Source organism: Erinaceus europaeus, chromosome 8, assembly GCF_950295315.1.
Source record: "Erinaceus europaeus chromosome 8, mEriEur2.1, whole genome shotgun sequence".
NCBI lineage: Eukaryota > Metazoa > Chordata > Mammalia > Eulipotyphla > Erinaceidae > Erinaceus > Erinaceus europaeus.
In genome coordinates, this window is record NC_080169.1 from 58,204,073 (window position 1) to 58,229,715 (window position 25,643).

General features: G+C 35.1%; 1 protein-coding gene across 1 annotated transcript in view; it reads right to left on the reverse strand.

Moving 5' to 3' along the window:
* The window catches only part of ZNF804B (zinc finger protein 804B), a 606,727-nt gene that overhangs the window by 106,220 nt on the left and 474,864 nt on the right, over positions 1 to 25,643 (reverse strand). The window contains exon 2 of the mRNA XM_060195708.1: positions 13,639 to 13,782. Within this exon, the coding sequence (XP_060051691.1) occupies positions 13,639 to 13,782 (144 nt within the window). The remainder of the gene's footprint in view (positions 1 to 13,638; positions 13,783 to 25,643) is intronic.

The window sequence follows — 25,643 nt, forward strand, 5'->3', positions numbered from 1 at the left end:
AGAAAGGATGACAAGAATGAGAAAAAGAGAAAGAAAAAAAAAAGAAAGAGAGAAAGAGAAAAAAGAAAAAGATAAGAAAAAGAACAGTCATAAAAGAGCAGTGAAAGGAAAGGGTTTTTTTTTTTAAATGTATTTATTTTTAATTATTTAATTAGCTATGAGGGGTGAGATGTGGGGGTTTGCTACTTAGAATGAAAAAAGGCCAGAGGTTTCAGAAGGGTATAAACTTAGAATGAATGATACTCCCTGGTGGGATAGGAATTTGGTAAAGACAGAAGCTCAGCAGGGGAACCTGCTAGGAGCTGGTCCCCAGGGACTAACTAGTTGGGGGGGGCAGGAGGTATGCTTAAAAATTAAAAGGAAAAAAAAAATTTCCCCTTTTTTCCTACTCTAATTCTTAACCCAAATTAAGTTATAGTCACCTCCTTGGTGTTACCGCTAGGACCCCTTATTGACTGGCCTACTAAAGGCAGAAAATCCTACCGTTTCCAGGAGATGTGGTCAGAGCTCAAGCCACTAGCAGCTTATCAGTCCGCCATCTTCCGGGAACCCCCTCTAATGTTTCATAATGATCCTTCCACTTTCTCTTTCCTAATATTCCATAATGATTCTTCTATTTCCTCTCTCTCTCTCTCCTATAGAATTGCTCAGTTCTGGCTAATGATGGTACAGAGGATCACTGGCATTTCAGGGATGAAAGCTTGTTAGGTAAATCTCTGCTATTTCCCCAATCAAAGAATTTGTTCAGAGATGAATCTGTTATTGGTAGTGTACAAAAAAAAATGAGCTTCAAATGAAAAAATATGCTAAAACAATATAAATTCTAAGTATTGACGTAATAACACAATAAAGGTTTCCATGGAAGACATGTTATAAGTGAAATAATGCATCTTTATTTCATGCTTATATTTGGCACAAAACTTATACTTTGTTACTATATACAAACAAATGGCATTATTAGACAAATGCATTATTAAATTTGTTTACTCACCACATACTTCTATAGTCCTCAATTATTAACATAAATGAGTATCTAAGCAGTCATCTATAAAATATAGATTCAAACTTAATTTAAATTGTACATGTATTTCATTTTGTGACTATAATAATCTAGTTACTTTTTTCATTGTGTTGTTAGATTGTTTCCACTGTATTTCTATTTTAACCACTTTTATCCATATATCAATGGATTTTGTTATATTATTTTTCTATAATATATTCCAGATGAAACTGTTGACAGAAATAATAATTGAGGGAGTCGGGCTGTAGCGCAGTGGGTTAAAGGTACCTGGTGCAAAATGCAAGGACCTGCATAAGGATTCTGTTCCAGCCCTGACTCCCCACCTGCAGGGGAGTTGCTTCACAGGCGGTGAAGCAGGTGTGCAGGTGTCTATCTTTATCTCCCTCTCTGTCTTCCCCTCCTCTCTCCATTTCTCTCTGTCCTATCCAATAATGATGACAACAATAAAAACTACAACAAGGGCAACAAAAGGGAATAAATAAATATTTTTTTTTAAAAAAAGAAATAATAATTGAGGTGAGGTGGGCAGCAGCACAGAGGGTTAAGAGCACATGGGGGCAAAGCGCAAGGACCCACAGAGGGATCACATTCGAGTCTCTGGCTCCCCACCTGTAGGGTAGTCGCTTCACAGGTGGTAAAGCAGATCTGCAGGTGTCTTTCTCTCCCCCTCTGTCTTCCCCTCCTCTCTCCATTTCTCTCTGTCCTATCCAATGACAGTAACAACAACAACAATAATAATAACAATACCAATGATTAAACAACAAGGACAACAAAAGGGGAAAAAATGGTCTCCAGGAGCAGTGGATTCATGGTGCAGGCACCGAGTCCTGGCAATAATTCTGGTTTCAAAATAATAATAATAATAATAATAATATTAATAACTGGGGGAGACAAAAGGTAGCGCAGGTGGTTAAGTGCATATGGCACAAGGACCAGCCAAAGGATCCTGTTTAGAGCCCCTGGCTCCCCACCTGCAGGGGAGTTACTTCACAAGAGGTGAAGCAGGTCTGCAGTGTCTCTGTTTCTCTCCCCCTCTCAGTGTTCACCAGTTCTCTCCATTTCTCTCTGTCCTATCCAACAACAACAATAATAACTACAACAATAAAACAACAAGGGAAACAAGAGGGAATAAATAAATAAATATATTTTTTAAAAAAGAAATAATAATTGGGGGCTGGGCAGGTGTTGGCACATCCAGTTGAACTTGCATCTCAACATGTATGAGGACTTGGTTTAGGTCCTTCCCACCTTCAGTGGGGAAGCTTCATGAGCAGTGAACTAGATCTGCAGGTATCTCTCTTTGTCTCTCCCTATCTCCTAAATTTCAATTTATCTTAGCCTGTCAAAGAAAGAAAGAAGGAGGTTAAAAAAATTGTAAAAATGGGGGAAGGCTGGTCACCAGGAGAGATGAATAAGTCATGTGGGCATTTAGCCCAAGCATTAGCCCTAGTGGCAATAAAAACTACTAAAAAAGGCGGGGGATGGGATGGTGGCCCACTTCAAATGCACACATTACAAGGACTCAGAGTCAAATCCCCAGTCTCCACTTGCAGGGGGGAAGCTTTGCCATTGGTGAAGCAGTATTGCAGGTGTCTCTCTGTTTCTTTCCTTCTCTATCATCCCCTTTCCTCTCGATTTCTGGTTGTCTCTATCCAGTAAATACATAAAGATAAATATTAAAAACAATAAGTTATTTAATAATTGTATTTTATTATTATTTAAAATATTTATTTATTTATTCCCCTTTGTTGCCCTTGTTGTTTTATTATTGTAGTTATTATTGTTGTTGTTTATGATGTCATTGTTGTTGGATAGGACAGAGAGAAATGGAAAGAGGAGGAGAAGACTGGAGAAGGAGGAGAGAGTCACCTGCAGACCTGCTTTACCACTTGTGAAATGACTCCCCTGCAGGTGGGGTTCTAGAGGCTCTAACCCGTATCCTTCCGCTGGTCCTTGCGCCGCCTGAATTTAACCAGCTGCACTATCGCCCGGGTTCCCTTTTATTTTATTATTTTAAATTTTATTTATTTTTTGACTTATTTATTGGATAGAGACAAAAATAAAATGAGTGGGAGATGAATAGGTGAAAAGGTATTGAAGCAGATATTTCAGCACTGCTTTCAATGCTTACAAAGCTTTCCCCCTGCAGGTAGGAATCAGAGGCTTAAACTTGGGCTCTGGCAGATTGTAACACATGTACTCAACTAAGTGTACTACATTCCACCCAATTTTTAAATATTTATTTACCACGAGAAAGTCAGAAAGGATGAGGAGAGACAGGGAGGAGAGAAAACAAACAAACAAACAAACAAAAAGAATGCATTGCTCAGCTCTAGCTTAAGATTGTGCCTGGAATTGAACCTGGAATCTCTGGGACCACAGACATACAAGTTGGTACTCTGACAGGATGGATTATCTCCCTAATTCTGTAGGGAAAAAAGAATTCTTAAGCTGAATATTAAAAAGTTTAAATTATTTATATCACAAGAAGTGATTAAAAATATACATTTCATATTCTGTCAGCATAGGGTAGTAAAGAAACCACTTACTCAGTTAATGTAGACTATTGTCTTATTATTATGTGCTAGATACTGTTCTAAGTTCTAGTAATAAAGAGATATATGGTTAGTGGAAATAAGAGTGCCCCATTCTTTGTGGGACAATTTACAGAGGAGGAATCAGGGGTAATATTCTACAAAGTAATACATACTGAATGTGCTGGCTTACCAATTTATCAAACGAAATACAAAAATTTATTTTTCTTTTTTTTTTATTTTAACCTTTTTTTTCCTCTTCATTTATATGACAGAGACATCCAGAGAGGGATATACAGAGAGACACAGAGAAACACCTGCAGCCCTGCTTCACCACTCATGAAGATTTCCCCCTGCAGGTGGGGACATGTGGCTTGAACCTGGGTCCTTGTACAATGTAATGTGTGCACTTACTTAATCAGGTACGCCCACCATATGCGACCCCCCAAATGTCTATTTGTAGAACTCATGGTTCTCCCACCACAGCTAATTTTGAACTACCAGTTCACTCAATAGTTTGCTCTGAGAATCCTTCAATATCAAAGTTGACTCTGGAGTGTTTTAAAAAAGTCAACTTCAACCACCACTGACAGTGCCAAAAATGCATTAGGATTTAGTAAATCAGCAGTTAGCGATTAACTACTTAACTCTTAGAGTGTAAGAGAAAGTTCCTGTACAGGAGGTGAAACTGAGCTAACACACAAATGTGGAGAAAAAGAAAGTTAAATCTCGGATCAAAGAATCATATGGAGAAATATTACAATACAAATATCTTAAGGCCAGGAAATTCTTCTTATGTCTTAGAGACACAAAGACTCAAAGCATAGATTTTAGTTTATAATTCGTATCAATTTTATGCTTAAAAAAAATAAGTAACTGGGAGTTGGGCGGTAGTGCAGCAGGTTAAGGGCATGTGGCACAAAGTGCAGGGACTAGTTTAAGGATCCTGGTTGGAGCCCCCTGCTCCCCACCTGCAGGGGAATCACTTCACAAGCAGTGAAGCAGGTCTGCAGGTGTCTGTCTTTCTCTCCCCCTCCTCTCTCCATTTCTCTCTGTCCTATCAAACAACAATGACATCAATAATAACTACAACAATAAAAAACAACAAGGACAACAAAAGGGAATAAATAAATAAATATTTTTTTAAAAAGTAACATAGGGGCCTGGGCGGTAGCAGCAGGGTAAGTGCACATGGTGCAAAGCACAAGGATCAACATAAGGATACCAGCTTGAGCCCATGGCTCCCCATTTGCCAGAGTTCCCAGTTGGAGTACCAGACTTCCTATCAGCAGGGGGATTGCTTCCCCAGCAGTGAAACAAGTCTTTCTCTTCCCCTCCTCTTTGGATTTCTCTCTGCCAGATCCAGCAACAAGGATGACAATAGCAATAATAATAATAATAGCAACAGCAACAACAAGGGCAACAAAAGGAAAAAAAAACTTATCCAGTGCTTTTTTTTTAAAGGCAATATTTTGAAAAAGTTGAACAATGAGCCAGTAGCTAAGAGTAGTTGTAGTTATTTTATACTTTTTTGCTTATAGATGTTCTATTTGCTGCTGAATGATTCTAGGATAAATAGTTTTGATATATAAAATTATTATAGACATAGATATACTTGAAAATTGGACTTACAGAATGAAATAGAGCCATAAGTATTGTTTTATATTACTCACATATTCTAAATGTGTTCACTTTAGATATGCCAGACTTTGTTCAGTCATACAGATTCACCAAATCAATTAGACTTACTACATAATAAAGGTCTGGTAGCCTAAACATACTTTGCTGAAATCATTATATCAAGGTTGGCATTATTTAGATAAAACATAAATCAAATTATAGAAACAACAAGAAGTAATTTGAATTGGATTCATTCAGAACTTTGGAGAGTATTTTTCTCCTTGAGTCATGATGATGAAGATAGCTCTGTTTTGTTATTTTATCCTGACTTAGGGAGAGGCCTAACCAGTATTTTAAGAATGAATCAGCAGGAGTTCAAATTCAGGCTTGACAAGAGAACAGCTCTTCCAGAGTGAAAATTAATCCTATTGTGAAGCAAGAGAAGATTAGGAGGATTAAACTTCACATGAGGAGGATCTCAAAGTGGATTTGTTTTTATTATTGAAGATATTTCTATGAGTTAATTGTATGGGGAATCTGGCTCAGTTCATTTTCTTCCTTTTTTTCTTTCTTTCTTTCTTTCTTTCTTTCTTTCTTTATTTTTTTCAAAATTCAAATGAGTTAAAATGTCTCTGGGGCAGAAAACACTTCTGTTATTTGCTAGAATGTGTATTATTTGTTCTGTTATTATGCACTACAAGCTAAACCTCTCATAGAAAGGGATTGTGATTTGAAATTAATTAGTTGTTACTGACATGTTAGTTGCATTAGTAGATAGGCTTATTGTGATTTGTTTATACATTCAAATTGCTTTAGAAGTAATGCTCAACAGTTATAGTGAATTATAAATTAGGGCCAGGTGGTGGTGTACCTGGTTGAGCACACATGTCACAATGCAGGGGGAAAGCTTTGCAAATGGTAAAGCAGTGTTGCAAGTGTCTCTCTGTCTCTCTTCATCTATCACCCCCTTCCTCTCAATTTCCTGCTGTCTCTATCCAATAAATAAATAAGTATAATTATAAAAATGACTATAAAATGAGAATTACAAATTCATGTCAATAGTTATACAACTGAGTTATTTCCAAAAACAGGATGACAACATGATAGAATGATGTCAAAATTAAAATTTCATTTTTTTCTTGTTGGAGAAATACTGATAAATTTTGCTTTGCTATTTAGAAGCAGTCTTCAAAAATAATTTCTAATAAAAATATTTCAGATCTATAATGTTCAATTAATTTGTAACAGACTTAACTCAATATGAATTTGGATTTATTTCAAAATGTATCAAAACAACCATATTGTTGGAATTTCAAAATCAGAGGCCAGATATTTAGTCTGATTCAACATGGAAAAATAACATTAAGGCAACTGTTCACATCTTTCAGGGCAAAAATTAAGCCAGATACCACTGTCATTATAATCATGATCACAATTAACAAGAACCCTTACTGAAGCTAGGACCAAATAGACATACTGAGGAGGCGAAAAGGGTTTTGCATGCTTTAATAGCATGCACACTTCCTTTTCTGTACATAAAATTAAGCTTTATGTGAAGGGGAAACTTTAAGCTCAGCTTCATTTAAGATTCAGGCAATATTTAAAATATTTTGGCCCACAGTAAATCTTTAGATTGAAGTATTTCAATATTATTCAAGAAAACAGACATGCAGGGTCTACAGAAAATTCAATTACTTTAATATTTCCTGAAGAAGTAATCATGTACAAAATCCTGAACAGTACTAGTGAATTTTGATTAGTAGGGATTTGTAAAGTACTGTCATACCAGTTTACCAATAAATCTCAGCTCTTTTAATATTCAGATTTAAGTTGTTAATTTATGTATTAATCAGAAGTACATGTCGAAGTACAGACACAATATGAGAGGGCATCCTAGGCAGAGGGAAGATTATGAGCCAAAATGAGCAGGTGGGAAAACATAAGGCATCTTTTGAGAAACTATATGGCAATTCTGGAGTGCCAAGAAATAAATCAGGAAATAGAGGCAGGAGCCAAACTGTGTAGGTTTGGAATGACAGATTAAGTAGTTCATGTTTTGTTTTTTTTTTTAAAGTCAGCTATCATTCATTGAAGATTTCCAAGTGAAGGAATGATAGTATATCAATATGATAGTTAGGGATGATTAATCTAGCTGTAAATTAATTTTATTGCTTTAGAGCAAGGAAAATACTGGATGTAAAAAGTCTAGTTGGAAAGCCTTAGCAGGGTGGTGGCACACTTGGTTGAGTGCACATGTTACAATGCATAAGAACCCAGGTTCAAGCCCCTGGTACCCACCTGCAGGGGGAAAGCTTTGCAAGTGGTGAAGCAAGGCTGCAGGTGTGTCTTCCTCTCTATTGCACCTTCCCCTCTCAATTTTTGACTGTCTCTATCCAATGAAGATAATAAAATTAATATGTGTGTATGTGTGTGTGTGTGTGTGAAAGATTTAGCAGTGATGTAAGAGTAAGATTAACTATGATTGGTTAAAAGAGAACACAGAATGTAGAATGAGAACAAAATATATTTCAAATATGTATGCGGAAATTGAAATTAAAAGGCTTTTAAAGTACTACACAGGCGAGTGGTGGTAACCTTACAGGCTATAATGAATTGCTTTAAGCTTCTTTCTTTCTTTTCTTTTCTTTCTTCCTTCTTTTTTTTTTTTTTTTTTGCCCCCAGGGTTATCTCTGTGGTTTGGCAGCTCCTATATGCCATTTATTTCCATGTTTTTTATAGAATAGGACAGAGATAAATTGAGAGAAGAGGGGGAGAGAAAGATAGACACCTGCAAACATGCTTAACTGCTTGTGAAGTGACCACCTTGCAAGTGGGGATCCATGCCTCAAATGGATCCAGCGCAGGTCCTTGTGCTTCATACTATGTATGCTTAACCCAGTGTGCTACTGACCAGACCCCTTGTTTTAGGCTTCTCTGTATTTTGCTTTATTAAGCAGCATGTCTTACTATAAGGTTTCTCCATATAGGGCCAATATTTCTTAAGTATATGTTTAATGTCTACTTATTAATTATTTTAGTTTATAGGCTTCTTTTTCAAGTCAATTTTGTGTGATCCTTTTATATCCTAGATAACTTCTACAACAGTTAAGTCAGAAGGCCAGATGGTGATGCACTTGTTTGAAAAATTCATGTTGAAATGCACAAGGGCTAGAGTTCAAGCCCCCAACCCCCATCTTCAGGGAGAACACTTTATGAGTGGTGAAGCAATATTACAAGTGTCTCTCTTTACTTCTTCCTATCCCCCACTTCTCTCACAATTTCTCTGTGTCTCAATCCAAAACTGAATAATTAAAAAAAAAGAATAAAAAAAGTTAAATCAATGCATTAAAAATTTATTGTTGTGAATTTTTCCAGTTAGATTACAGGGTTCCCTGCAATTGGGAACAAATATACATATTTGTCACAATTAGTGCAACACCATACAATGGAAGATGTATATCATAATATCATGTTAGTTAATTCTAAAAAACAAACAAACAGAAATGGCCACACAGTTGGAACAGGACTGAAGAAAGCCTGTTTTATCAGCCTTCTGCAAAGTCCATGGAAATAGGAATAAAGAAAGAGATAAGAAGAGAGATTTATTCCATCATGCAAGGGAAGAATTATCATGCAGAGTTGATGTGGAGAAATCACATCAGGCATATAAATCTGTGACTTTTTACAATTTTGAAAAGATGTCCATGTTCTTTCATTTTAAACATTATCTTTCACGTTTCTAATCCCAAAATTCCATTTGATCTTGAATCTCTATCACATCATACACAATGCATGTGTAAGCACACATCATCATCTGAGACATCTCATAGTCAATTAATTCTCTAAATTCCCACAGTGATTTTTTCTTCTTAATATACAGACAGAAAACTCTCTATGTAAAATATTCTGGGGAAGATAGTTATGGGACATTTTCTCTTTAAAGTCACGTCTCAACTAATAAGTGAAAAAAAAAAGGATGATAGGATAATAACCAGTTCAAGGGCAAGTGAACTAATGAACTTAAGCACATGATCATCTATGCCTATGAAAGCCGTTAGAGGAAAATTTGCTGACATAATTAATGATGGATGACTAAAGCTAGTAGTACTTAAACATATTGATTAAACTTGAAATTATGAAAAGAGAAACAGCTTGACATCATAAAGCTACTTTCAGGAGGCTAAAATATGCCTTCTAATATATTCTGCTAAAAAAAAAAAAGAAAGCCTATATTTGACCAGAACTTTGTCTGCAACAATCAGCTTAAAAGTAATACAGAAGAAATGTGAAAAGATAGCACTGCGCTATAGCCTTCAAAATTCTAAATTTGCAAAAAACTATTTTTATCAAAGAAATTTCAAGAAGTAACACTTTAAAAGGGTGCAAAATGCCCAACTTAATATATATAATATATAATACATATTAAGCTTAGAGGTATGTCAAAGAAAAATGTGAACATTTTTGCATCTTAAATTCAAGGAATACAAATTTATAAATTATTTATGAGATAAGTAAGGAAATTGATATGAAGATGTTACTGCTAATTTTCAGGTATGATAATGGCTATGTCATTTAAATATCTAATTATATATCCTATAATAAAGTCAGTGACATGTCTGGAATTTGAAAAATATATATGAATATACATGAAAGAATATTACTGTTATATGGCAGACATATAACTTATTTTATATTTTATATATGTTTGAAAATTTTGATTTTAGATTATTATTTTATTTTTATGTGAGTTTGGTTTATTCTTGACTTGTTTTATTACTGCATCGTTTGTAGAAAATCTTCTAGTTCAAAACTCACAACTTGCCTTTTAAATTATTATTATTATTATTATTGTTATTATTATTATTATAACCATACCATTTCTCAGCCCTGTCTTATGTTGGTGCTGGGGAATGAATCTGGGACCTTTGGTACCTCAGGAATGAAAGCCTTTTTGCATAACCATTATACCATCTCACCTGCGCAACTTAATCCTTTCTTATTTATAAGATTTTTATTTTGCCTACTTTTATTTAACTGAGGAAATTATTTTCACACACACATATACCATATAATATATATATATATATATATATGCACATGAAGAGAGTGGGGGGGCAGAAAGGCAAAGCAAGTAAAAGAAATCATACCCTAACTTTCTCCAATGTGGTAGGAATTGGGCTGGACCCTTGGTTTTGCTTATGACAAAGCAGCATATTATAAACATAAGATATTTTGCTGGCCCTGGATAAATGCTGTTTTACAGGACTGTTGTCTCAGTTTTGTACCTTCTCAGAATATGTTCACATGACTAACAATCATCCAAAGTGCCATTCTCCTTCCACTGTATTGCATTATGTTCCTTCTTCCCTGCTGAAGGAGTGAATGAACATCATTTATTTATTAGTCGATAAATTGAGAGGGGAGAAGGAGATAAAGAATTAAAGAGGCAGAGAGACACCTGCAGTCCTGCTTTACCACTCATGAAGCTTTCCTTCTGCAGGTGGGGACCAGGGGTTTGAACATGGGTCCTTTTGCACAATAATGTATGTTCTTAACCAGATGAGTCATCAAATGGCTCCTGTGAATGAACATTTTTATAACTAAAAAATCTACCAATTATTTAACTAAAATTGATAACAAAATGTTTCTTTTCTAAATATTTTTATTTATTTATTATTGGAGATAGACAAAAAGAAATTGAGATGTGGGAGGGCAGAGGTAGAAAGTCAGAGAGACACCTACAGCACTGCTTCACCACTTGTGAAGCTTCCCCCCTGCCAGTGGAGACCAAGGGCTTGAACCTGTGTCCTTGTGCAATATAATGTGTGCTCTTAACCTGGTGTGCCACTGCCTGGCCCCCACAACAGAATGTTTTATTTAAAATTTTTGGTACTGTCTTTGAGAAAAAAAGAAAAGATGAGGTCTTGTCTCTGCTATGAAACAGATAGAACTGGAAGAGATCATGTCAAGTGAAATAAACAGAAAGAGAATGACAAATGCTAGCTAATCTCATTCAGATGTGGGATTTAAGAAACAAGGCAATGGAAAAGAGCATGAAATATTAATAAACTATTGTGCATCTGCAGTTTTGATATTGCTAAAGAGAAATGAGCAGGGATATAATTCAAGGGGAGAAGGAACACAATAAGGGTCAGTGGAAAGAGATTAGCACTTTCAGTGACAGATGCAACTAGCAGTTAACTGGATCAGCATTTCTCTGGTAATAGTGAGTATGTTTTCATTCACCTGCTGGCCATCTATATGTCTTCTTCTTTGGTGAATTATCTTTTCAGCTCTTTGTCCTATGTTTAATGGGGTTATTTTATTTTGTTGCTGATTTATATTATAAATATGTATATATTTTATAGTAGTTTTATACTTTTGTTGCTGAATTGTATAAATTACATATATAATTTTGTAGTAGTTTGATTTAGTTTTAAGACAACCTTAGTTTACAAGACTATAAATGCTCTAGAAGTATAATTTCTATCCTTTTTAAAATAGTTACTATATCTTACCACCATCATAGTGCCAATATCCCTCCACCAATTCCCATTAGATGGCCTCCACTTTTGTAAGTCCCTCTCACAGTGAGTGAAGTGCTTCTCTCTGGTTCCACCCCCAGTGTCAGTTATTATGAAGTTGGAATTCCAAAATGACTGTATCTTCTTTTTGTAGCTTAGATACAGTTTGTTTCTTCTATTGCCTAATTGATATCTAGGATTTTCAAGCTATGCTTAATAATATTACAAAGTTCTTGGTTATTTTGTTTTATTTCTCATCTTATAGAGAAAGTATTCAGCTTTTTGCCGTTAAGTTTAATTGCTGCATACTTAAATATGGAAATTGTTGCCTGTATTTCCCACTGTCATATATTTTGTGTGTAGTCAATAAAAATTAGTGGTGTCAATTAGTTATTGATCACAATGAATAAAAAAGTCTATTATTTTTTCTTAATAAATAATCATATCTAGGTTATGAATGGCTTATCCTCTTATTCTAATATGTATGTTAATTTAGGCTTAGAAGTCTATAAACTGGGGCTGGGGAGCTAGCATAATTATTATCCAAAGGCCTTTTATGGCTGAGGCTCCTAAATCCCAGGTTCAATCCCCAGCACCACAGTGAGTCAGAGCTGAGCAGTGCTCTGGTTTAAGAAAATAATAAGGAGTCTATAAAGCTATTAACAATAATATTTCAGTCATGTTGAATTTCTTAATGCTATATAAATGGCCAGTATCTCCATATTTCATATAGCAATAGAATTGTAAAGGATAAGAACAATGGACACCTAAACAAATGGAAATAGAATATACTAGCATTTGAGTGTCTTATGTCTTGACAACACATATCAATCTTTATAAATAAGAATTGAAACAGACACCTTTCATTTTACCTCAACATTGCTCACTTCAATTTGTGTATGTTTACAATGGCTCTACTATCATGTTTGAATTCCTAAGTTGGTATTTTGGAGGAAATGTAAGCTTTGGTTAAGAATTATTTTCTCACACAAGTAGAACCTGAAATGGAATTGGCATATCGCACCAAAGTAAAAGACTCTGGGGTGGGTGGGTGGTTGGGGAGAATACAGGTCCATGAAGGATGATAAATGACATAGTGGGGGTTGTATTGTTAAATGGGAAACTGGGGAATGTTATGCATGAACAAACTATTGTATTTACTGTTGAATGTAAAACATTAATTCCCCCAATAAAGAAATAAATTAAACAAACAAAAAAAGAATTATTTTCTCAAAGACTAGTTTTTTTTTTTTTTTTGCCTCCAGGGTTACCATTGGGGCTCAGTGCCTGCACCATAAATCCACTACTGCTCCTGGTAGCCTCTCCATTTTTGCTGTTGTTGCTGGATAGAATAGGGAGAAATTGAGAGGAGGGGAAGATTTAGAGGGGGAGAGAAAGACACCTACAGACCTGCTTCACTGCTTGTGAAGCAACACCTCTGTAGGTGGGGAGCCGGGGGCTTGAACTGGGATCCTTGTGTTGGTCCTTGCGCTTCACACTGTGTGCACTTAAGCTGGTGCACCACTGTCCTGACTCCAAGACTTAGTATTTCTTATTGAAGAGTTCCCTTTGAAAGTATTTTGTAATATGTTTTTTTCCTAGTTTAGTCCCTAAGTTATAGTTCTTCATTAATAAAAAATAAGTGGTTTTGAATATGATATATTCATATCATATTTATGAGGTATTTTATGAGGTAGGTATAATTTAAAATAAGGATTAGTCTAATAATATACCACCTCCCAAGTTAGCTCATAGCTTAGAGGTACTTCAAGAAAAAAATACCTTACATTCAGTATAAGACACAAAATCTCAAGAAATGAAAGATATCAAATGATTTCATCTTGGCATCTTAAATGACATTTTACAAAGTCAGATGCCTATATTCTGCTCTGAATCTATAAATCTAGGTATGCAAATTATTTTCCCCACTTTGACTTACCTGTTTATGGGCATGATCATAAGAATTAATATGATTGTCAAATTCCTGGTGTTTGTGATACTGCTTGTCACATAATTCACAGTAAAAGTTTGCCTTTACATCTTCTAGGGCTTTTGCTGTGGACTTCTCCTTTTCTGGAAATTCCTTCAAAAAAAGGGTAAAATATTGGTTATATATACTTTAATAGCATAGTTAAATCTCCTGTCAATCAATTCATATTTACTTTTATTGTGGCTGAAAGAATATAATTAAGGTTATGTAGGGAGTAGGGACAGAAGTCAAGTAATTACGAATATAACTTCAAACTCACTCTTATTCCATAAATTACCTATGAACATATAACCAGCTCCCAAGAAATACCCCTCAGTTGCATTTATGATTGTTATTCATGCGTTTTTCTTCCTTTTTTCTCCCTCTCCTTTCTCCCCTTTCCTCACCAGAGTCCTTTGCTTTGTTGCAATATACCATGTCCAGTCCATATTTCACTTTGTGTTTTCCCTCCCTGTTTATATTTATAATGTACCCTAATAAGTGAGATCATTTGGTATTTATCCTTCTCTTATTATATATATAATCGTATAGTTTACCACTTAGCAGAAGCGATAAATGAACTTAATAATTCAATATATATATATTCAGGTAATGGAGAAGCAGAGGTATATTTTTCACTGTATTATGCTACTTCTGCCTAATTCATCTAATCATTAATCCATCCACCTAACTATACATATATCCAACTAGTCATTAAGTATTCATACACACAATAATCTCTCATTAAATAAAGTGAGAATGTTGATTTCTTACTCCAGCTTAACCTGGAAATTTCTAGTCTTGTATGGGAGAATTACATAAGTATTTGAGCACTTTAAATTGTGATAAAAGTGATAATTGAAAGTTACCATCAGTACTACCTAGTACATAAATTGAATTATAAGAAAAAAACATGTATTTTCTTTTTTGATTTCCATCGCTGGGGAGCCAGAGACGACCCGAACTGCCCCTGCGGCTCCAGACAGACTATGACCCACATAGTCAACGACTGCCACCTCTCCAGATTCAAAGGAGGTCTCGAAACTTTACATCAGGCTCAACCTGACGCTGTTGACTGGCTATGGAAGAAGGGCAAACGCTAGAAGAAGAATTTATTAATTGGATAGAGACTGCCAGAAATTGAGAGAGGGGGGGGTGATAGAGAGGGAAAGAGACAGAGAGACACCTGCAACACTGTTTCACCACTCACAGAGCTTTTCCATTGCAGGTGGAGACTGGGGGCTCCAACCCTTGTCCTTATACACTATAACGTATGCACTCAAGCAGGTGCACTACCACCCAGCCCCCCATAATGTATTTTTCTATGTAAAAATGTGTCATGAATTTTTCAACAACACAATAATTATGAATTACTAGAAAAGATTTTTAAAATCTTTTTCTCACATAGTATTAAAAGAACCTATGATTACTTCCTTTTTTGCTGAATGTCAGAATGATTTTACTAGTCAAATTACCTTGGAAGTAATTTAGCGACATTACTGTCTATAATATATTATATTAAATACATTTAGAAATATAAAGCAAAAATGAAAGAATGAATAGCCCCCTACTTATAGTATCAGTACATTTGCTAATTATTTAAGTTTTCTTTTCACAGTCTGCCTATAAGAGGAAGCTTTGAAAGCTTAACAGCGAAAGTGATATTTATTAAATAAAAGAATGCTTTATATTAACCACTGTCAATGATTCATCCAAATGCTGAAAATGAATTATAAATTTAATACAACAGTAATTTTTAAAAGACTCATTTAAAAAACATTAGGTATTTGCGGTAGACATTTTGTTTTAGTTCAATAAGAATTCTGCAGTAATTATTTAATTTTCATAATTAACATTTTCTATCCATGCATTTAACAAACATGTCTTTTGAGTGCAATATTCTGACTAGAGTAATGCATTTAATTAAAATTATGGGTGTTACCAAATTATTCTTATTTTTGTAAAGATAACTACATACCAGAGACTCCACACTTCTTAAGTCTCTGACTCTTTACAATGAGTCTGAGAGGAATTTCTATTATTATCCTACAGAAGTATACAGTGGGCAGAACACAAATATATTTAGGAGCTTAGTCGATGTTGAAAAGACTGAATTCAGTTATTGGCCTGATTTCAGACCTACTAATAATCATGATAGAGGCTGCCTCAATTACTTATGTTTCAGCCTCAAGCCACATAATTCTGGACATCTGTTAACTTTTGAAAAATTGGAACAATACAGAGTATGTCACTCCTACAGAGAGTGAGAGAACTAATTATAATTTTTTAAAAATCTATGAAACTCATGAATCTGAAAGATGGACACCAGGAAAATATAAGGTAGTAAGTAGTCTTGTTCCTACTAGTTGTGAATATGTGCTCTGATTATTAAAACGGAAGAAAAGAAATCAATTGCTGTTCTTCCTATCTAGTTGATGGTAATATCTGCTCAGAGCTTTGAGGACTGAATTCATATTCTTTGCATGAAAGCTCACATTTGACCTTTCACTGTTATGTGTAAGAGATTGCTTTAAGAATTCTAATATTCTCTAACCTGCTCTATTATACTGGTTCCAAATAAAATCCTGCTTCAAAGGGAATCCATTCGCCCTTCTTTTGATCAAGTGGCTGTCACTGATTCAGAAAGCTCTATTGGTCCCCATCATCTTCTGCATCTTTGCAGAAAATTGGGAAATGGAAAATTCACTATAGAGGGTTTTATTTAGTTTTTGTGATAGGAAATAAAATTAGCCTTTGAAAATATATCACCTTGAATCTCAGTCTCTCTATACAGCAGTTTAAATTCTTAAGGTTTCAGTTATCTTGGTATAAATGAAGGAAGATAATATTCAGCTTGCAGGATTGTTGTTAAGGATAAAATGAGATTGTTTCATGGAAGCACTTAGTATATTGCACGGTAAAAATAGGTATTTGAAATTTGCACAGTTTGTGTGTGTATTATACTGTGCATGTTGTACTAGAAAATATTTTTAAAAAGTAATACCACTTTTTCTGAGTCTACTAATCAACCACAATTATCTGATGAAAATTTGAACATGTGAGAGGATTCATTATCATATTAAATGGATCATTTCATGTGGAAGAATAATCTGGTATAAAATGCAGTTTGACTTACATAATTGTGAATGTCAGATATTTCTATCTCTAAAACATTTGAGCTATTTAGGTATCCCACACATAGTTAAGAGAACATTGTGTACATGATTAACATTGTTATTACTAATCAAGATTTACTTAAAGCTGTGACTTTTTATGTGAAAACATTGGTCATTTAATTTTATATATTGTAGCATAATAGTTATTTCTTAGAAGAAACTCAGTAGCACTTGGGAGTTAGCATAATGGTTATGCAAAAAATACTTTCATACATTAGTATCAAAGAACCCAGGTTCAATCCCAAGAACCACTATAAAGTAGAGCTGAGTAGTGCTCAATCTATCATCTCATCAATCATCTATCTATAACTCCATATTTATTTCATAAATAAATAAATGCATACAATATTTCTTAAAAAGGAGAAACTGTAAATATTTTCCAGTAATTTTAATTACTGAATCAAAAGTAGTGAATGTTTTTTCTAATACTTGGCTTGGCCTATTTGGCAATAAAATCATATTATGTAAAATTAAATTTTTGAAATTCAAGTAAAATAAGTAAAAGTTTAATTGTACACATGAGAAATTTTAGAATATCTTTCTTCTTAAAACTTTACATTCTAGAGCTCAGATCATGGCACTCCTTATAGTGCGCACATGGTACTATGTGGAAGAAATTAGATTAAAGCTTCTAGTCCCCACCTTCAGGATAGAAGTTTCAGTAGCAGTTGGAGCAGTGCAGCAGGTGTCTCTTTTTCTCTCTCCCTGTCTACTTATCCCTGTATCTATGGGAAAAAAGAGTAGGTGGGGGAAACTTAACGGAAAGGGAGTGGTGCAGTGCAGTGTCCCAGTTACAACCTAGATGGCAAATAAACAAGCAAATAAAAATAAAAGAAAAAGAAAGAAGATAAAAAAATGAAGGTCCTGTAATACACCAATTTAATTTTACGTAGTTTGAAGTGAGGACCCACACAAGGATTCTGGTTTGAGCCCCTGGCTCCCCATCTGCAGGTGAGTCACTTCACAAGTGATGAAGCAGGTCTGCAGGTGTCTATTTTTACTTTTGCTTTCTCACAGTTATAGTCAAATCAGTGAAGATATTGTAAAAAAATGGAAGAGCTCTCTTGCCTAATTTTTCTTATTTGTGGCTTTATTGTAAAAAATTAGAGGACCTTAGGTGTAGTAGCTGATTTCTGGGCTCTCAATTCCATCGGTCCCTGTCTCTTTTGGTTCCAGTGTCAGTCTGTTTTGATTATATTAGCTCTGTACTATGGTCTGAGGTCAGGAAGCCTATTGCTTCCATTCTTGCTCTTTCCCTCAGAATGATTTTGGTGATCCTGCGTATTTTCTCTCTCAAGGCATGCTTTTGTATCCAACAGACCAATTTGACTACATCAAATTGAAAAGCATCTTCACAGCAAAAAAATAAATAAAATGACAATAATAATAGTAATCGTAATCACTACAATAACAAAGAGACCCTTACATATCACAAAATACACTCTGATAACCAAAATACACAATTAATTCACCAAACTCAATAATAAACAAATAAAACAAAACAAACAAACAACAAAACTGGAAAATGTGGGGAAGATCTATACCTTCCAATCTTTGGCTACTGTGAACAATGCAATTATAAACACAGAGATGCATATATCCAAATGCCAATTGTATCTTGACTTTTGAGAGGCTCGTGCTTAAATCAGTTATAATGCACCCACAGTCCCTAATGATTTGTGTAGTTTCTTACCATGCCATAGGCTGACATCAGCCATATGATAAAAAACAGCAATGGCATAGCACTTTACACCTGTGAAACTGTTCTGAATAAAAAAATAAGTAAAAAACACAAGTAACAGTGGATTTGTAGTGATGTTACTGAGCCTCATTGTAAACACTGGAGTTAATATATATATATATATATATATATATATATATATATATATATATATATACAACTTGTTTCTTAATTATCACACACTAAACCACTATACTACTGAAAAATATCAGTACTATGGAAAATTATGCATATTTAGAAAGAGTATATCAGAATTCTGGACATATTTTACCCAGTTTCTATAAACCTAAAAATTGAGATGATCTTACTCAGTCAGAATTTGAAAAATAAGAACAGAAGGGAAAAGACAGAGCAGAACTTGGACTGGAGTTAGTGTATTGCACCAAAGTAAAAGACTCCAGGTCTGTGTGGGGAGGTTTCATGTCCTGGAACATGAGGGCAGAGGAGGACCAAGTAGAGGTTGTATTGGTATGTAGAAGTGACCTCAAATAATTCCCTCTCCCCAATATTACCAGTTATCTCTATCAGGAACAACACAATAGACCCCTCTTTGGGCCCCTATAGGACCTTGCCCTCAATGTGGATCAACAATGGTAGTGAATGTTCCATCCTCTGACAAGGAGGTTGGACAACATACTCTATGCTCCACCGGAGGAAGATGGGTCCTGAAATTGGGGCAGCTTGTTTAATCCTCTGATAGGGAGGTTGGATAACTCTGTGCTCCACCAGAGGAAGATGGGTCCTGAAATTGGGGCAGCTTGTTTCATCCTCTGATAGGGAGGTTGGATAACTCTATGCTCCACCAGAGGAAGATGGGTCCTGAAATTGGGGCAGGTTGGAACGTTCCTACTCATGACCACAGAGTTTGAGCTCAGATCTACATCTATGCAGAGCTCACATAGGCTCCTAAGTTGAATATGGGCCCCAGATCACATCAAATTGGTGGGGTTTATAGTCAACAATATTTATACACCTTTCCCAAATTTGGGAGCTACTCTCTTCTCTGATCCAGCTTTCTGGTCCTTTTTCTAGCCATGATATCATCTCCCCAGACAATAACTTGGATTCACCTGCATATCAGATGTCAGGCTCAGGAAAAAAAAAAAAAAAACTAGTATAGCCACAAGCACTTTGGAATATGACTAAAATATGCCTATTAGCTATCTAAAAAATGGAGACTTCCCCCCAACTCTTCATCTGCACTACTCCAGCATTTAGGGTCATGATTAGTCAATAACTTGTTTGGCTTTATATGATAACTCTTTTTAGCTACCAGGTTCCAGATGCTACCATGATGCCAACCAGACTTCCCTGGACAGACAACCCCACCAATATGTCCTGGATCCCCACTTCCCCAGAGTCCCACCCCACTCAGGATAGAGAGAGACAGGCTGGGAGTATGGATGGACCTGTCAACACCATTTTCAGCGGGGAAGCAATTACAGAAGCCAGACCTTCCACCTTCTGCAACCCGCAAAGACCCTGGGTCCATACTCCCAGAGGAATAAAGAATAGGAAAGCTATCAAGGGGATGGAATACGAAGTTCTGATGGTGGTAATTGTGTGGAGTTGTACCCCTCTTATCCTATATTTTTGCCATTATTTCCTTTTTATAAATAAAAAATAAAAAAGAAATGTTATGCATGTACAAACTATTGTATTTTACTGTCAACTCTAAACCATTAATCCCCCAAAGAAGAAAAATTTTAAAATGTAATAAAAGTTGGTTAAAAAAAAACTGACTGCTCTTAAAAATAACCTTATGGGCTGGCAAGATAGAACTACTCTGGATAGTTCACCCTTTGTGTCATGTATGTGACCTAGGCTTGCGTCAGCCCCCATCCCCCAACACTGGAGGAAACTTCTTTCCTATGTGTCTTTCCCTCTCTCCCTCTACTTCTTTATATATATTTATGTAAAAGGGGTAAAAGGGTATTGAGCACTGAAACAACTATGACAAAAACAAAACAAAATAAAACTCCCTGCTACTCAGGAAAAGTTGTGAGACTTCCAGAATGTGCCCATGGACTAGTATTGGGACAAGGATGTAACTATCATAAAGCTGATGATTGTAATTAGCATATGGCTGGTGTCAGCCTATGGCATGGTAAGAAATTACGCAAACCCACAAGGGATCATGGGTGAATTATAACTGATTTAAGCATGAGCCTATAAAAAGTCAAGATGCAAATGGCATTTGGATATATGTACCTTTGTGTTTATAATTGCATTGTTCACAATAGTCAAAGATTGGAAGCAGCCTAAATGTCCATCAACAGATGAGTGACTAAAGAAAGTTATGGTATATATATTCTATGGAATACTACTCTATAATTAAAAAAAATTATAGTGTGCCCTTTGGGACAAAATAGATAGAATTAGAGGTGATTAATAAGGTGAAATAAGTAAAGAGATGAAAGACGACTATCAGATGGTTTCACCCTCATGTGGAATCTAAGTAATCTGTACATAGTAGCTAGCAAAAAAAAAAAAAAAAAAACAAGCAAACAACCTATTTTTAAGTCTTTGAGAGAATGATTGTGATTATTATTGGAATGTGGGAAGGAGTGGACACACAAGTTAGTGGTGAGTGAGACGCAGATCTATACGTTACCATTTTACAATCTTGCAACTTCCTATTAACCACAAAATAAATAAATATATGTCCCTGGGGGGAAAAAGTGCAAATTAAATTACATTTTAATAGTCATAGTTTCCTTCATATCAAAGTAAAACAATGTATTATTAAGAATAGTTTAAACCATATTATTTAATGTATGCAGTTGATCTTTAGGCAGACTTAATGCCAATTCAAAGTCCTTTTGCATGAAGAGATATTAAGACTCAGTTTTCCTCTGTCATTTTCCATATGACAGAATGTAATCCACAATAATCCTAGATAAAAAGTAGGATATAAGGTGGGGGAAGAAAGTTTAATGCTTATACAAAAGGACATTCAGGGGCCAGGTAGTGATGCACATAGTTAACTCACAGTAGAGTACACAAGGACCCAGGTTCAAGCTCCTGGTCCCCACCTGTAGGTGGAAAGTTTTGCAAGTAGTAAAGCAGTGCTACAGGTGTCTCTTTATTACTTTCCCTCTCTATCTCCCCCTTCCCTCTCAATTTTTCTCAATAATAAATAAATAAACAAATATAAAAAATTTAAAAAGAACATTCATGCCCGAGGTTCCAAATTCCCAGGTTTAATCTTTAATCTCTGCTTCATATTAAGCCATAATTGAGCACTGTCTTGTTTAAAAAGAAAAAATCAAAACTAGGATATACTGACAGATCATATTTGCCATCATTAAACTTGCTGAAAATGCAAAAGTAAAATTTCTATATTTGATCCAAAATTTTATAGTGTATATGCTGTGTAGGTGTATATATTATGATCAGAAAATGGGTTTTCTCCTTTCATATCAGCAATACTGTCTCATTTATAAAGGTAATAATTAACACCCTTTCAATTCAGCCCACAGATAGGTATAACTGTAATAAATATAGACACATTACATTCATCTAATTGAACTCATTTAAATGAATACATCCATTGTACACTAGAAATGAAGTACTTTCATTTAACCATTACTCTAACTGTAGCTACTTATTGTAGAAATGTAATTATTAGTGTCTGACATTTCATTTTCTTATATAAGTAAAATCAATGAAATATGTCAGGTAACAAGTTTTCCAGAAACTTGCTAAGTAACAACTATTCAACTGAAAACTTTATTTTTTAATTCAAAAGTTGTAAAAAGCTACTTGGGGAGATGTGCTGACCTAGACAATGCTTCACTTCTGTTTAAGAGTTGATTGCAAATATGTTTTGTTAAAATAAATAGGTGACTATCAAATAAGTTCCCATTCTTAGGCCTTCTTTATTCTATAGCTGCCTACACTGCTTTAAAGATTCATGCTTATTTTATACACATATGCAACAGCTCTGGAACCTTCTGACATGATGTACTAAATAATCTTAAAGCCAGCAGCTTTCCTTTTAAGGATATGCAAACTAGTTAAAGCCCTAAACTCCAAGGACATTCTCTCTGTTCTCCTGAATGTCTGCTATCAAATCTGATAAAATGCAAGCTATGTTTGGTTTACTTGTTCTATAACAAGGGATGTTTAAAAAGTGATTGTGCTCACAAAGACACTTCATTATTTCAAACTGGCTGCTTCAGGCTTCTATCTATTGAAATTCTAATAGGCAATTTACTTTCAAATTTACAGAAAACTAGCAATTGTAAAAGAAATATACTAAACAGAAGCTTTGTACTTCAGATTTTGAAATAGTAACTTCAGGATTGGAAAGATGGCATAAGAGAGTTGGGTGGTAGCCTAAGCGCACGTGGCACAAAGCCAGATGACCTGTTTAAGGATCCCACTTCCAGCCCCCAGCTCCCCACCTGCAGGGGAGTCGCTTCACAGACAGTGAAGCAGGTCTGCAGGTGTCTAGCTTTCTCCCCCCCTCTCTATCTTTCCTTCCTCTGTCCATTTCTCTCTGTCCTAACAATGGCATCAATAATAGCTACAACAACAATAAAACAAGGGCAACAAAAGGGGAAATAAATAAATATTAAGAAGTTCTAAAAAAAAAAAGAAAGATGGCATAATATGTATGCCAACGGCTTTCATGTCTAATTCTCCAACAGCTCAGGTTCAATACCCAGCACCATCATAAGCTAGAGCTGAGCATTCTCTGGGGGCAGAGAGGGGGGTAATTTCAAGGAGCTGAAATATCTGCAGCCTCAGACACCAAGTTGCAGACCATCCTGACTTCTCTGAGCAGATGACCTCACCAATGTGACCTGGAACCTTACCTCTCCAGTGCTTTACCTTACTAGGAAAAGATAGAAACAATTTGGGGGTATGGATTGACCTGCCAATGCCCAAAGCTAGCAGAGATGCATTTACAGAAGCCAGAACTCCTACCTTCTGCACCTCAAAAATATTTTTAATCCATACTTCCAATGGAGGAGAAGTAATAGGAGGAAGAGGCTAAGAGGGCTCTGAAATTCACCTCCATCAGGACCCAGAGAGAAAGGAGTGAAAAGGAAGGAATATTTGGTTGTATTAAAGGCTCATAAGTGGTTTAGAGGGGAAGAGAAGACTGAACTAGAAGAAAAGGGAGGCAATTATGTACAAGTCTAGACAGATAGTTGTAGAGATGATAGTTAACTCGTGTCTGCAACCATGGTAGAACCAGTGGTTTGCAATGGAGGGATTGGGGATTCAGAACGTTGGTGGTGGGAATTACACCCCTGTTGATATGTAATTTTGTAAATCAATACTAAATAACTAATAAAAAATAAAATTAATAAATAATTTAAAAAAACAATATTTACCCAACCCACTACTACTACTTTTACCAGTTGACTTATTTCCCAGAATTCTGGAGCTTTCTTATTCTGATAAATTGCCTATTAATGAAGATTTCTACAACTCTAGTTTGTCAGTAGTTTATTTCTTTGTCATGAATGAATGCTAAAGTATATTTAATCAATGATCTTGATAATCAGTGATCTTTATCATTGATATGAGTGCACCAATTTTCTCATGATGCTAGCTGATGTTACGTAAAATTAAATGATTTCCTAAAATCAAACCGTCCTTACATTTCTACGTTAAATCTGGTTGCAAGACATGATGTACTGTTAAGTATTGAATTTTAGGATATGGCATCTAAGCTTGTTTGTGAGTCTGGCAATACAGTTACCGAATTATGCTTTGTTTTTGTAATGAAGGCCCTATTAGTCTCCTGTGATAAGTTAAGTTAAATAATTTTATTTATTCCATGCTTGAGAGTTTCTATACAAGAATTACTTATTTTGGCAAAATTTGATCATAATTATGGGATATTATCATGTTACATTCTTGCTACTCCATGCTCCTTTATTTCCTCCTTTTAATATTTATTTTAATTTTTAAATTTCTTTATTGTGAAATTAACGGTTTACAGTCAACAGTAAAATAAAATACAATAGTTTAAAACATTTCTAGATTTTGTTTTGCTTTGATATAATTAAATATAAACATGACATTCATTAGTGTGTGCTGTGATATTGGTGTTACAGACAGATATAGGCAGGCAAAAGTGGCTAGTCTTGGCATGGAACGCAGAGGACAGTCTCTAGGGATCACACTGAGAATCAATGGAGGTGCGGAGGGCAAGCCTTTCTTTCTGTAGGTGACAAATGAGGTAAAGAATAGGCCCACAAAGTCCAATAAAAAAGATCTTCATCCCACAGGGAGAAATATAGTTATCTTTAAGCGAAGGAGAGATGTACTATAGGAATGACAAGTTTTTCTCCCTTTGGGTTCTCTCTTTGTACTGCAAGCAAAACGGGGAAAATCCAATGCAAAACTAAATAAACAAGTGGAAGCCTTTGGCCAGACACTTAATCATTTCCCTTAAAAGGATACCTGTGCCCTTTATTACTGACTCCCTTATTTTCAAACTCCCCATGATGTCATATTCTGGATAAGTTACTTGTTAGAAATCCTGCTCTTTGCAATAAGTGCGTACATTTTCTTTTAGGTAAAAGGGGTCTGTTTTTAGGTGTAGAGGGTAAACTGAACTGGATATCTGACCTGGCGTTTTGCAATTATAACATGGATTTCTACCTTTGGGAAGTGTAAAGGCAGACTCATTTATTAAAGTAATTCTTTTATTAATAACAGCAACTTTAGATATTTTCTTTTACATTTTTGACTACATAAGAACTAAAAATTGAAAATTTATCAAAGTTCATCTTATAAATTAACATAATTAACACTGACTCATCCTACAATGGCATGTATTCACTTCTAATACATGTATATGAAGTGTTCTGTAGTTATCACTACAAATAACCTCAAAGTCACTTTTTTATTAGTACAAAATATGAACTACCTTACACTGTTTATCACTAACTGCAACATGACCTAGTTGATCCTATAATACTAACCTTATAAGAAGAAATCCTCCCAAATGCAACTAATACTGCTCTGTAGATAAGTACTCACTCAGGTGACCTCTGTCTTGCAAGATGATTAGAAATAATTTGGATCATTAT